At 41.2% G+C, this 14685-nt stretch overlaps 1 protein-coding gene across 1 annotated transcript in view; it reads left to right on the plus strand.

Moving 5' to 3' along the window:
- Nucleotides 1-7831: 7831 nt before the first annotated feature.
- The window catches only part of XYLB (xylulokinase), an 81676-nt gene continuing 74822 nt past the window's right edge, over nucleotides 7832-14685 (plus strand). The window contains exons 1-5 of the mRNA XM_066195862.1: nucleotides 7832-7924; nucleotides 10193-10275; nucleotides 11086-11155; nucleotides 12564-12644; nucleotides 13902-13988. Coding sequence (XP_066051959.1) covers nucleotides 7880-7924; nucleotides 10193-10275; nucleotides 11086-11155; nucleotides 12564-12644; nucleotides 13902-13988 — 366 coding nt within the window. The 5' untranslated portion in view covers nucleotides 7832-7879. The remainder of the gene's footprint in view (nucleotides 7925-10192; nucleotides 10276-11085; nucleotides 11156-12563; nucleotides 12645-13901; nucleotides 13989-14685) is intronic.

The raw sequence follows: 14685 nt of genomic DNA on the forward strand, positions 1-14685 counted from the left end.
TTACATCATAGTGGAACAACCTCCTTTTAGGTATTGCCTGTTTAGGTATTACTTATAAATAAAGATAAATTCCTATTTTCGTACATGCACACCATGTGATTTCTTTTAAAATCAGTCAGTCAATCTTTAAATTGAATTACCTGGAGCTCCAGAGCCCTGTACACTTTCCCAGTACGCAGCAGGTGGCACTATTGGAGTGGCATGACTGTGTTTGCCTGAGACTGAAACGTTAGAGATCTCCATTGGGGTTGCTTTAGTTTGCTGGGGAGTATAAGCAGCTAAGCCATTTTCTAGCACTGGCACATTTATCCCTGAACAGCACTACAGGTTCTGAAAATTTATTGCCGTGATTAGGTTTGTGTCAAAACTTATTCTTTTTTAATTGAACAAATTCCTGATCAAAACATAATCTGAGTGGTTTTCACTTGATTATCCACTGAAGACTGAAGTGCTCTATTTCCCTTAAGTCTTTTCTTCCATCACAATGGAACCAATTCTTCATTTCCTTGAGGCAAAAAAAAAAAAAATTGAGAATACTTCATAGTCCAAAAGCTGTGGCTTTTAGAACCTGAAGTAGATATTTACTGCCCTTGACCTTGGTTGCAAAAATCTCATTTAAAAAGATGCAACTAATTTTATCTCATACTAATTAATTTGTGTGTAGTAAATTAGTTTTTTATTAAAAATTGTTTGGAGGACCTTTTAGGAATAATTGTTGATTTAAAGATAATTAAAAATGCTCATAATGGTTAACTGATTGAATGCACTTCCTATAACACTGGGTTTTACTGCACACCTGAGACTAGAGGTATATTATTCATGATATTCGTGTGCTGAATTATAGACATGTTCAGCACTGTTCATGGAGGTTAAAAAGACAGAATACAAATGTCTGTAGATTTTAACTGGCACTGAGAAGGAAAATCAAAGTTACTGTGATAATCCCCTTTCTCTAGCTTTCTACAGTGCTTTTAAAATTTTTATTTACGTGCAGTCTTGAAGTGTAAGAAAGTGACTATTTTATTGTTAGAAAATGTAATAACTCAAAGAAAGACTGAAACAAGGTGGCTGCTATTGTTTGGATTCCAGACACTATTAGTAGAATCAATAGTAATTGTTTACTTTTTAGTGAGATTTTTGATAAGAGCACACACGTTTCTATTGTTTGAAAGCACAACCTTAAAGCATGCCCCAGTTACGGCGTGTAGTGAGTAGAGCACAGGACTTTCTGATGGTGCAAGATTATTTCTGGTCCTCTCTGCATGTCCCTCTGCCGGTTTTGTGAGCTTGGCTTGCATGTAGTCCATCTTCACATTTCCTTGATAGGATTCTAAATACCCCTTTTCTCTTTAGGTAAATATAATTAGGTAGTGTGTGTAGGTAGGCATATACCCAATATCTCCGATCCTGCACTCTGCCTGGGTGTCTCTAAAGGCTTAAATCAAGCACACCAAGGTACCACTGAGGCTTTCATACCAAATATCTTGTGCTTTACATGCTTATGCCAAGAAAGGTTGGACCACCTGATCCTTGAGGTCCCTTCCAACCTGGTACCCTGTGATTCTATGATTTAGTACTCACTTATCTGGCTGTGCAGGTGTCAGGAGCTTGGTACTATCCAGTCTCCTTTACATTCTTTTTTTTTTTTTTTTTTTTTTTTTAATTTTTGTGTATGGTAAATGTGGTCTGTGTTCCTGCATGTCAAAATCAGTTCTGCTGCTTGTGAGGAGTTAAAAGCAGCAGATGTTCTGTATGTGGTTTTTGTGCCTGATATAAGCAGCATTAAAAAACCTCTTGACTTGCTGAGGATTAACTCATATTCCTTTGGAGTGTTAGTTGCTACAAAAGGTAAACTAAAATGCAGAAATTTGCTTTGTTAGAAGGCTGCTCCCTCTGTTGGTTGTCTCATTGATAGGACTAGAATCTCTCCTGGGCCAACAACCAGACTTCAAAACCAAGGGTCAGGAGTTGTTCATTTTACAGCTCCGCTATCCTTGCCCACAAAGAACTTCTGAAATTCCCTTTTAGAAGTGACAATGTGCAGAGGCAAGTCTAAGAAGAAACTGAACATATTTACCAGTTAGAGATTTTAAATAAATGCACTTTTGACACCTTCCCTCACAGTTCCCCTGGCCTACTTCTTTTCTATACCAACTACTTTTCTGACTGTTTCCTATCCATGGAGTTGTGAAGGCCACAGTTCTGGGAGGTGACAACAGCTTTGCTTGTTTGTTTGTTTGTTTGTTTTTTATTATTTTTTGTTTGTTTTTTATTTGTTCTCCCAGGAGACATAATAGACATATAGGATTTCTGTGGAAATTTCAAGCACGGTCTAAGACAAATTGTATATGCATTGTAACTTTTCTACCTTGAGGATTTTGACTCACTCTTGATTTTTTTGGTCCTTGCAGGATGGTGCTGAAAAGAGCAAGGTTTGTCTCTTATTAGTTTCCAATTCAGGCATTGTTTGAGTAGGAATGAGTTTATCTTTGATTGCTTTTAATCAATAGGATGTACTTATCTGTAAGTGAAGATTGATAAGAATCAAGTACAGCATGAGAGAACTGGTTAATCTGTTGTTAATGAAAAGTTCTATCTGGGTGACACCATCTTGCTTCTGAGATATTTGCTTTTGAGCACTAGAACACAAACCACCTTGGTATTCATCTTCAAGAAACTCTGCTGGGTGCATAAGTTAACTTTAATAAGCCTTGCAAATGTCTGTAGTTAGGATAGTCCTCCAAAGAGGAGGGTTAACTACTGTTACTATTGTGAGAATGAACGTGGACTTGAAGTCTGTGCAGAGGAGGAAAGTATCCTAAAAATAATTTGTTATTCAGAAGCATCCTTTACTTTGCTTCCGTGCAGAAATCTCATGAGGACTTTGTACTGCACTTCATAATCACTGGTAGCCTAATCGAGTCAAGGAAATTACATCTGTAAAACTAGAGTATATAAAACCAGATACAATTCCGCAGTGCCTGATTCAGTATCCACTGAAGTCAAAACATCTTCTGCTGAATTCAATAGAAGTGAAATTGGAGGATTTTATGTACATGATCAAATAAAAGCTGCAAATTGACCAATACCCATGAAACTGATGATATAGTTGAGATTGTGTAGTTGAGTCATCATTTAAATTATTTTCTTGTACCCATTATTTGTGTGCTTGTGTGTGCTTTTATGTGGAATCCTGCACCAATTCCTAATGAGTTCTCTGTAAAGGGCCTTAACTGGTTAATGCAGTAGCACACCTGGCATATTGAATATGCACATGTCAAAAAATTAAATCAGCCAGTAAGTTTGTGGAGTAATTACTATACTTAAATAATCTACATTTTTAGTCTCTATGCAACAACTGTGCTCTGGGCTTCCTCTTGTGGAACTCATGCACAGGGATTTTGCTGGATCTTTGTACGTGCCTTCATAGAATCACAGAGTGGGTCACGTTGGAAGGGACCACAGTGGGTTGTCTGGGCCAACATCCCTGGTCAAGGGTTGCCCGAGGGCACATTGCACAGATTTGTGTTCAGATGGTCCTGGAGTGTCTCCAGTGAGGGAGACTCCACAACTCCACAACCACTCTGGGCAGCCTGCACAGCAACAAAACAAAACAAAGCAAAAAACAAAAACAAAAACAAAAACAAAACCCCCAAAACAAAAGCCAACCAAACAAAAAACCAAAAAAAATTCCAAAACAAAACAAAGAACCCCCCAAAAAACAAAACCCTCACATTCAGGTGTTCACAGTAGAGTCAGTAAAAAATCAGTCACCTCAATCCATTGTTTTTAAACATCAAGTTCTCATTCTTACAGAGTGAATAATGAGACTTTCCACTGCATTTGGAGGTATGGACAAACCTAATGGTTACCACAAGATCATGAGCAAAAAATAACTTCAACAGATAAGCACATATTTAGGGAAAGAAAAACACTTTTGCTGTTATAATGCCATCTCAATAAGAACAGAAACTTCATCTTTTCATTTTTGGTGGTGTGGTATTTTATATTCTCAGTACTTGGTTAAACATTGCTGGAGATTTTGTGATAAGAGTTCTTGCAATACAAAGTAGAGAGGGAATGACCTTCAGAGCATTGCCATTGTTCAGAAATTGTTCTAGCAGGTAGGTCTAGTGCTCAGGCTGAGATTATTTCTTTTTAAAATGTGATGTGTTAATGTGTTATTGTTGTGTTACTTGGAGCTTAACATTGTAAACATCTCCTGCCTCATTAGCAGCAGCAGCGCACGTGACTCAGGTTACTTGGCAAAAAGGTTGGCTTGCATCTGACCCAGCTTACTATGTTTAATGTTTCTGAGGGTAATTTAAGAGCTGCAAGATTTCCTATTGGGAAGAGGATAATTCTGCTGGCAGACTTGAAAATGCCTTTGCTAACATGGGCTGCTGTGGTTTATTGCATGTTCATACTCAAGTCTCCATTTGCAGTGACTCTAACCTGTCCCATTGCTTCTGCTGGGCCCACCTATGCTAATCCACCAATGTGGAATACCTGCTTGGGGCTTAGAAACACTTGGCTGCCCTGCTACTTAAAATAACTAGTTCGGTGCCCAAAATCTACTTCTGGAAGCAGGAAGATTGTTAGCTTTGTAGTTGCCCATGGGCTTTCTGTGAAGGTGTGAGTCCTTCCACATCCCGTTAAATTATGTAGGCAGCATAAATCAGGTTAGCTGGACTGCTGTCAATACAGTCATCCTAATTTATAGCAAAGGTCTGGTCTATCTGCTCTCTAGCTTGGCATGTCTCAGATGATGTGATGATAATGAAGCCTGGAATTTAGGTTATCGCTGTTTTGGAAGGAGTTCCCCTGTGCAAAGCTGCAGAGTGCAGTTAAATCTAAGTTCATATCAGGGTGCAGCTGACATCAGAGGCAGGTTTTGATACTGGAAGTGAGAATAAAAAGTGAAAAATCTCAGCATGTAGGAATGTGGAATACAGTTAACTTATGTTTTGCAATGAATTGATATAAATGTGCAGTTGCAGTTAACTTGACAGTGGGGTAAGAAAAAATAGCTTTAATTGGCATCCTAGTTGTAACTTATCTAAACAGCCAGGGGCCTAGGAAAGCATGGAAGTATTGCTTCTCCATCAGGTCAGAAACTAGTTAATAGGAAAAGGAATAAACTTGCTTTTCCCTTTACTCTGCTCCACGTGTCTTGAGTGATTAATCTGTGCTTTGCCTCAAGCTGTTAATCTGCAGTGGTGACATTTCAATTATAAACGGCATTTTGTCCATCCCCTCTGGAAATTCTGGATTTGTCAGTGCTAAAACATCACTAGTACATGAATGCAGCTTCACTGATAAATGCACAGCTAAACCTTCGCTTTCAGGAAACATTTTTGGAGGCTATGACAGTATCTGTAAGCATGAATTTGAGTCCAGAAAGAACAGCAGCAATGCACATTTTCCATACTCAAACAATACATTTGAGACAACGCTGCCTTGATGAAAAGATGGGCAATAGAATGACTGGATAAGTCATTGATTCTCCAAACTTCCTTATTTTCTTTTGAGAAACATGAACGGTGAAAGTAGCAACAATAACACTCCCACTTTGTCCTTCAGTGGATTCTCCTCCTGGCTTGTCTTGGCCCCTTGTTCCTAATTAAGGAGATTGATAATACAAGGGAGGTTATTCCAGCCTCAGCTTTTTTGTGCTGTTTAAGTCAAGTGATTTCTTGGGGTTTGAGAGTATTCTGTCCTGATTGCTGATATAACTGATTCTATATATATGTATATGATATAACTGATTCTTACATACTCACAAGATTTTTTTTTTAAATTTGTCAACTCTAGTTCCCTTTCTACTAGCTAATACCTTCTTTAAAAAAATTAAAATCCACTAATTTCTCTTTTTCAGAAGTCCTTCATCATTCTTACATTCAGACTTAGAGACTTCAGTTTCTTTTTGATTTTTTCAAATCTTTTGAAAATTGCAGCATTTCAAGCCTCAGCCTTTGAATGTGTTACTGTTTACAGGGACTATGCAGCCAATGAAAGGGCTGAGCAAACCTCTCCTCTCTGGCTCACCAGCCACATCCTGCATTAATAAAAAACCCAGCCTCTGTGTGTTATTTGATCCTTTGTTTTCTGGTGTAAATTACACTGAGGAAACAGTTCTTGGTAACATTTCAAAAACATTATTTTCTTCACAGCCTCTGGTTAAGTGAGACCTTTGTTCAGGACAGGTTCATCCAGCGTGAGCTCTTCAGAGGCAGGCAAATTCCACCAGTACCTGGTGGCCATTGTTCTAAAAGTTGTTCTTTGCAACAATAACTAGAAATATTGAAAGTATAAACCCATGGGTGTTAGGTCTTTGAGAAATCACTGAATATATTTTTAAATGCTCGCTCTATGACAAAATTTCATAATATTTTATAATTAGAATCACTGAATGTTCTGAGTTGGAAGAGACCCACATGGATCACCAAATCCAATTCTTAAGTGAATGGCTCATAAAGGGATCAAAACCACAACTTTGGCATTTTTAGCACCATGCTCTGACCAACAGAGCTATCTCAAATTAAGTGTTTGTACTGTAAAAACAGTGTAAGATCCTGGGCATGCAAAACCTATTTGACTTCATTAAGGCTCTGCTGAGATACTGCCTTGATTGTGGAATGGAAGTGTATTTTAGATGAGTCTTCTTTTGATTAAGGAATACCACTTTGCTTGTCACATGCTATGGCAGATAATGCAAAGCCCTGAAACCTAGCCAACCCTCCCAAGTGAAAAAAAGCAAACTAGAAAACAATACTTCAGCCAAAGTAACAATACTGTGTTTTTTAATGGAATGCTCTGTTGTTTGTGCTGGTTAGAGTGTGATGCCACAACGGGGCTGTGGGATATTAATCACATTAACAGGATATTAAAATTTAATGAATTCCTTGGGACTGTGACTTGAGGTTGCTCTTTTTGATTTGGTTCTGGTTCTTGGGTGGTTCCTGCCTGGCAGCTCTGGTGTCCTCTCACTGGCCTGTGTGCTGCTGCTGGGGAACCCCATGTATGAGTGCTGCTCAGCTGCCCCAGGCATCACCCTGGCACAGTGCGACCCACCATCACATCATCGCACCATCCCATCATCCTGATCACAAGCTCCTCAAGGTTTGAACAAGGGTTTGTGTCAAACTTTGCAGGTGTTTTGTTTTCGTTGCTAACCTGTAGCTGTAGCCGGACAGTTATGATTAGGCAACTGCATTGTGAAGTCTGTGTGCTTGGCTAATCTGTTGTTTTAAGGAAAAGGGAAGACAAGCCCAAGATGAATGGGCTGGACAAGAGTCACCGACAGTGAATTCAGCAGAACTGAGCAGTAACTGGGGGAAAGTGATTACAGCAGTGGGTAATCGCGACCATCAACTCATGGACTGCCGACTCAAAACGGACCCAGACTCAAATGCAGGGGAAAGTCACACAATTTGTAACCAATGAAAGCTGACGCCTTTGTTAAGATGTATACACAGTGTAAAGTTTTGATGACGTGTGCGCCAGCCTTTCGTGGGTTACCGCCCAGCGCCTTACTTAGCGCAAACTGGGACAGAGGGACAGCATCACCTCGCCCCGGTGTGTGAATTGGGACTGCGCACCGGGGAACGGGCCCGCGTTCGGAACAATCCCACCGCAGCATCACCCCACCATGGCCTCTATCCACCATCGCGTCACCCTCCGAGCTCTTCCCGGCCCCTCCGTGCGGGGGATGGAGCGCTCGTCCCGCTCCCTGCTCCCTGAGCACTCATTAACCGCGGTGCGGCCGCTCCGCTGGGCCGGGCCGGCGGCTCCTGCCCGGGGAGGCCGGCCCGGCAGAGCCGCCCCCTTCCCTGTCCCTGCCCCGGCTCCCGGGTGAGAGCGAGGACCGTGCCGTGCCATGGCCGCTCCCTGCTACCTGGGCTGGGATTTCAGCACGCAGCAGGTACCGCGCCACCTCCCCCGCCCCTCCCCTGCTGTCCCCTCCTTCGGCCGGGCGGCGGGGCCGGGGTCGCCCCGGCTGCTGCGGGCCCTGCCCGCTGCGGGGCTGCGCTGCCCGGGACGGCTCCGAACGCACCCGGGGTGCGGGGAACGGGGGCGGCCCCGGAGGGATGCGGGGGATGAGCTCGGCGCTCCCCCGCCGCCGCCGCGGCCGCCAAGCACGATCGGGGCCAGGCCTTCCTTCTCCCGGCCGCTTCCGTCCCCTCCCCGCGCCTTCCGTGCCCGCTCTCCTCCCTCCCGCGCCGGGTTTGCCGTGCGGGGCTGCCCGCGGTCCCCGGGCCCGGCCGGGGCTGCGGGGAACGGGGCGGCGCTCCCTGCCCGGGGCTCGCAGCCGCTGCAGCCCGACACGGCTGATGCCAAATTATTCACGGAATCACGCGATCCTTAGGGCTGGATTGCCCAGGGAGGTTGTGGAGTCTCCCTCGCTGGAAATAGCTAGTAGATGCCTGTACAGAATGGTGTGCCGTGTGCTTAGGGACGAAGCTCCTAAAGCAGGGAGGTTGGACCGGATGATCCACTATGGTCCCTCCAACCTGACCGATTCTTGAGGAAGGAACCTCTGGGACATCATCCAGTTCAACCCTCCTGCCAAGGCAGAGTCACCTGGAGCAGGTGACACGGGGATATGTCCAGATTTGGAATGTCTCCAAAGAGGGAGACTCCATGTCCTCCCTGGGCATCCTGTTCCAGTGCTCTGCCACAGTCAATATAACAAAGTTCTTCCTCATTTTGAGGAGGAACTTCCGGTGTTTTAGCTTATGGCTCTAATAATTCTGAGCGATTTGTGTTCTAAGATGTCCATGGCTTGCACACAGTGCATGTACTTGGTTGTTCTCATATCCTCTTCACCTTCATCCCTTTCTCTTTGCCCCATCTGAAGCAGTGAATTGTATGTCTGAATGTGTCCTGTTTCCCCATCCTGCTAGGAATGGATTAAATCCTGGAGAGGAGTGCTGTGGCCCTTCTCTAAATGCAGGCTGCATAAAGACCCCTCTGCCTGCTGCTATAGGAGCTGGGATTTTCACCCAAACCTGGCTTCCCAGTGTCCTTATGGGAATCAAGACTGTGAACCTGGATGCTCAGGTTTCTGCTTGAAATTCTGATTTGTCGGCACAGCCAGGTATTGCTGCACTGTGAATAGAAACTGCCCAAGTTGTGCAGAGGCCGGAATATGCTAAAAATAGGTTTTTGAGCATAAATCACCATTATGGTTGTGCTGAAGTTTGGGAGCTTGAAAAGACACATCCAGGTTAGGTTGATCAAGTGTTTTTATGGGGACATGCTGCAAGCAGAGAGCCAATTAGGCTGCAGTGGGTCAGAGCCATTTTTAAGCTACTGCAGGCTGGTAATGAGTTGTGCCAGGGCATAGATAATGGCTCTACACTACCATGGTAAAAATGGGGATGGCCTTGTTATTTGAATGCAGCTTCTTGAGATGACAGTCCTTGTAGGTTTCTTTTAATCAGTTCCTTTAACAGCAGTTTGCGATCTCCCCCTGGTTGAAATAGGCACAGAATGTGAGATTCCTTCTTGCTTTTCTTCCCAGCTCTTGCTGTCTTTCTTCAGAACTAGGTGAACTTAAATGAAGATAGATGAGGAAAGGTTGTGGTACCCTTCTAAGTCCTGCTTACAAGAAGGCTCAGGTTTATGGACTTGGGGATGTTGCCTTCTGTTGCAGTAGCTCAAAATGCACTTATGTAATGTCCTCTGAGCTTTGCCAAATGGGCAGAATTTGATTTGCTCACCATCTGGAGAGCAGGAAAGATGTTCAAGGTACCCTAAAGGGTCTGTCTGTAAGGTTCCTTGGTAAGATGAGGCGAAAAAAAGGAGGTGACAAAAAAAAGAAGGTGTATGACTTCTTTAGTCTAAAATACTGTACTCTTTGGAGGAATTGGAAAAACTGGCTACTGTGATGCAAGCTATGAACCTGGTGACATATTTGCTGTTTTTTAGCCTGTAGCCCAATCTTGTGCCTTGCAGGAGAAAGAAAATACAAATAAACAAACCCACGTGTTGCTGACTAGACAACATGCTGGAAATTCACATAATAACTTGTTTAATGTAAAACCATGCCCTATTTTCAGTGAGTTGTATGGATTGGGGTGGGGTTTTCTTTTCATTTTGTCTGTGGGAATTAAATTATTATAAATGAGTCGTCAATGCTATTCAATTATTGCTAGATTTTGTTAACTTCCTGTTTTATATCTTCTAGTTGAAAGTCATTGCTATTGATGAACAGCTGAGGGTCATTTATGAGGATAATGTTCCTTTTGATAAGGACCTTCCGGAATTTAAGTAAGGCATTTTATATTTTACTTGGAAAATGTAATTTAAAGCTTTGGAAATTGGGATGAGGGGACTATTGCCCTGTTTGGTCTCACTGATATGTATGGAGGAATAGAAAAAGTCATGCCCTGTTCATGTTTCCCATTCTGCAAGAGTAGTATATGCTCTTGCTTTCCTTGCACGTAAATATAACAAGAGCTCCCAACAGGAAATAACTTAAGGGAATATACCCCAAAATATTATGTATAAACAAACCGTTATTTTTCTTTTGGAACTTCAGACTTGTGGACATGACTGGGTGGATACTCTCAGAACAGCATGTAAATTGCATGAGGGGAACATCTAAAAGGCATTTGGAGATAAATTCAGTTGTTAAGATGTAGGTTCACAGTATTTTGCTCTCTAAAAAAATAGACTAGAATTAACAAATGTCACCCTCCAGTCACAAGTTTCAATAAGACATTTATTTGCTTGATGGTTTAACGACAAAAACTGAACTTCATCTTTGAGGTTCTAGTCACTAATTGTGACAGAAATAACTGAATTACATGGAGCCGATGAGCAATATCAGCAATGGATTCTATCACAGATCTTCAGGGTCAGGGCCTTTCCTTGAAAATCACTTACTTTGCAATTGGGTCAAACATGTCACTTCCTAGGACCTGGCTTTCATTTTTTCATGTTTCAAACACTGATCCTTGCTCTTAACATAAAAACATTGCAAATTCTCTTTGGTCATTAATGAACTTGAAGAACTCTGCTTGGCATGGAAAAAAAATATTGCTGAATTTACCAAGAGAAAATCCTGTTTTTCTGTAGGACTCAAGGTGGAGTCTATATTCACAGTGACAGACTGACAATCACTTCACCAGTGCTTATGTGGGTCAAGGTATGAACAAACTTTATATGGATCAACTTTTTCCTTGCTGCTACAGAAATGAAAGTTTATTGTGAGCAATAGTGGAACCCATCACTCAAATCAACATCATCCTTTTGCTTACATTCTGTTTCTTTGAAGTGTTGTTCTGTGTCTTTGGTATGCAAATAGTAATGCTATCAACAACACAGCAGAAATTCCTAACATTTTGATGGGTTTTTTTGTTTGTTTCTTCACTCTCTACTATTTCAGCATTCTATGTGTGAGAAATTCCTTCCCGACTTTCCTTAGTTTGAAAAAAAAAGACTGTTTTTTTTCCCCCCTCATACACAAATGGGGCAGCTGTCACTTTGCCTTCCTTAAATCTGTGTTTTTGTAGCACCCAGGTTTACTTAAACTATTTGGTTTAGAATAAGCTTTGCTTACCAATTGATGTTGCAACTGGTGAGTGGTGAAAGGGCAATTTATTCCCTAGTTCCCAGTAACTTTGACTGATGTTTATTTTGAAGTACAGCATTTTTTTTTCTATTTTAAAATAAGGCCTTACTTATTTCTGTGCAGATTCTGCAACACTTACATAGCACTATGTAAATTTGTCTTACTAGAGGGATTTGAATAGTTAAAATATTTGAAAAGTCACAAAACTCCCAGTTGGTAATCCACAGTAGCTGACAAAGGTTTGGTAAATTTGCTTGCAGTTGGTTTTTTGAACCATAATGAAGAGGAACTGCTGTAATTAATAATTTAACAATGTGATGATATAGGTATATATGATGTTTCTTTGGAAGTCTTGCAGTTGTCCATTTGTCAAGAGAGTCTGGGATATGCTGATCTAAATTAAACTATTTAAAGAGAGATTCATTTTTGGTTTTAAACTTCAGGAAAATATGTCAAGAACAAAGTTTACCTAGGTGCTTGAAGTGCTAAAATCACTTGAATTATCCTTCTATTAAAGAATCTGTGAATATGTTGACACGGAGGGCACTGGTATTGAGCTTGCCTATTGTCTTGTAGGATGGGGTGCAGGGTGTACCCTACTAAGATTTCACAGGTTTTCAAAAGTAAGAATAGAAAAAGATCATCTTGCTTTGTGTCTAGCACTCTTAAAGTGCTTTTTAATGAATTGGAATTCTTTAATTTTTGCTTCTTATTTAGGATTCAAAGAACAGATCTTTGTGATTCAGCTTCTTTAAAGATCTTATTTTTCCCCTGCGTGACTCAACTTTTCTTTTATGGACTCTCACTTAATAAAGTAATTTATGCTGATTTTCGAGAAGTCCATAGTCATTAACTAATTTTTCATTATCTGCCAATGAACTCTTATCAGTGATGACATGAATTTACTGTTTAATTCCAGATTGTGAGTATGCATAATTTGATAGCTCGTTACTGTCATTCGTGATTCTGTTTGTTGTTGTAGGCTCTGGATATGATCTTGGAAAAGATGAAGTCTTCAGGCTTTAACTTCTCTCAAGTCAGAGCTTTGTCTGGTGCTGGCCAGGTTAGTTTATACAGAAAAGGTCAGTTTTACTCTATTTCTTTGGTAGACTATAAGGTAGAGTGATAACTTTAAATAATTGTATGTAAGAAGACTGTAATGGCATAAAATAAGACCTAAACTTCTACACAAGCATCCACAGACATTCCTCAGGGGAACTGGACACCTGAAGCACACAGAGCAATCACTGTAAGGGAGTGGGAGTGGAGTATGAGGTTGGTAGTGCAATTGTTTAGATCAGCATAGTGCAGAACTGCTTGGCTTCACATTGTTTTAATTCTTTGTTCATTCTGAATTTCAGCAGATCCAGGTGTTTGTGGAAAATAGGGTAGAAAAAACAGCGAGGAGCACAGTTTGCTAAAGGCCCCGTAACATCCCACTGAGCAGTTTTTTGTTGGCTAGAACAGGGATCGACCCAGAAACAACCAAACCCAAATGATGCAGAAATTACAAAAATGCTGCCATGATTTCGCCTGTAGTGCATAATGCCTTTTTTTTTTTTTTGAGATTTATAAAACTCACCCTGACATTTAGTCAGTTAGCCAGTCTCCTCCTAGTACTCCAATGAATCAACGAAGGCTTTTATAACTTTCACAGATGATATTCAGGGTGAGGACAGCACCAAAGCAATAGCTAATTCTGACATGCGAGGTTTAGGTTATTCATCTTGATGTATCTGGGACTAATTAATCAAAACCCTTGCTTTTATCTCCATGTTTCATTGATTACAGTTGAAAGTCTGAGCAAAGTGTCTGAAAATCAGAGCTGGTATCAAGGCTCTGTTACGAATTCTTCAGTGGAGCACAAGTTGGAGACTGCCAAGTAACCCCATCCTACTCAAGTGAAAAAAGGGAGTGCATTTCCAGACTGCCCATATTCCCTTTATTTTGCCCCCCTCCAGCAGGGGGACCAGGCTTGTAACTGATGGATCAGTAGGCTGTGCTGAAATAGCATGGAGCTAAATCATGACTGTGGAGCCCTGGCTACAGCTCAAAGAGCCCTCAAATAAGTATCTAACACCATTAGCAGCACAATAATTGTTCCCACTAGAAAATTCTGTAGTTCAGAATAATGTTCTGATTTAGTGTCTGCTTTGCTCAGTCTTGAATAAGAGTTTTTTATGAGACCGTTGATTTGAAATGGGCCATTTTTTGGCCGTAGTTTGGAGAGAGTTCTTTCATTCCTTAGAGTGTAAGATCAGGATATGAACTTTGAAGCTTGGGAGGGCATCTCCACCTCCTGTTTCTGTATTTCCTGCAGCAACATGGGAGTGTGTACTGGAAAAAAGGAAGCATCCAGATTTTAAAGAATGCATCATCTGAATTGCCTTTGCATCAGTCACTAAAGGTAAGGTGCACAAAAGCTCTGAAGGGAAAGCTACACTGTCCTTTTTCTGATCCTTACACATTGCTTTCCTTCTTCCTTTTGTTTGGCTGGGCTGCAAGCCCCTGCAGCATAACTGAAATGTTGTAGTTATTCCTTCAGTTGCAGGGCTTTTGACATTTCATTTTTTTCCCTGAATGACAATATGTTCTGCTTTAAAAGCTTACAGGTGCCGGTGGGTGTCCCAGAATTGTTCTGTGTCAGAGTAACACCCTCTTTATTCTTCTAGAAAATGCAGTATTTTTGTAAACCGTCTGTAAATATTTTAGATTTTTAATATATTTATATTAACAAAAGAAAAAATTCTGTACCTGAATTTCCTGGCAGGATGTGCAAGTGATTTCATAAGAAAATATATCTATTTAAAAAAGACCAGTTTACACTTCCCTCTGAAAGAAGTGTAACGTTGTGTGGACTTGAAATCCTAACCAAGTACCTTGTTGAACCTCGACATTTTTGTATGTGTGTGATTGGCGAGCTTTGAACACAGACTTGAAAAGCTTTTATTTAAAAAGAAAAATTGGGAGGACTCAGCTTTCCTCTGGAAGACCCTTCTTTCCTTACTTCAGGGTTAGAAAGGACAGATATATGTTGAAAAGGAGATTTTTTGTAACTGATGTGTTAAATAATTGGTTTTGTAACTGTCTCATTGTGCAAAACT

Source organism: Chamaea fasciata, unplaced genomic scaffold (genome assembly GCF_029207755.1).
Source record: "Chamaea fasciata isolate MVZ Bird 193981 ecotype frontalis unplaced genomic scaffold, bChaFas1.0.hap1 SCAF_1, whole genome shotgun sequence".
NCBI classification, from domain to species: domain Eukaryota; kingdom Metazoa; phylum Chordata; class Aves; order Passeriformes; family Sylviidae; genus Chamaea; species Chamaea fasciata.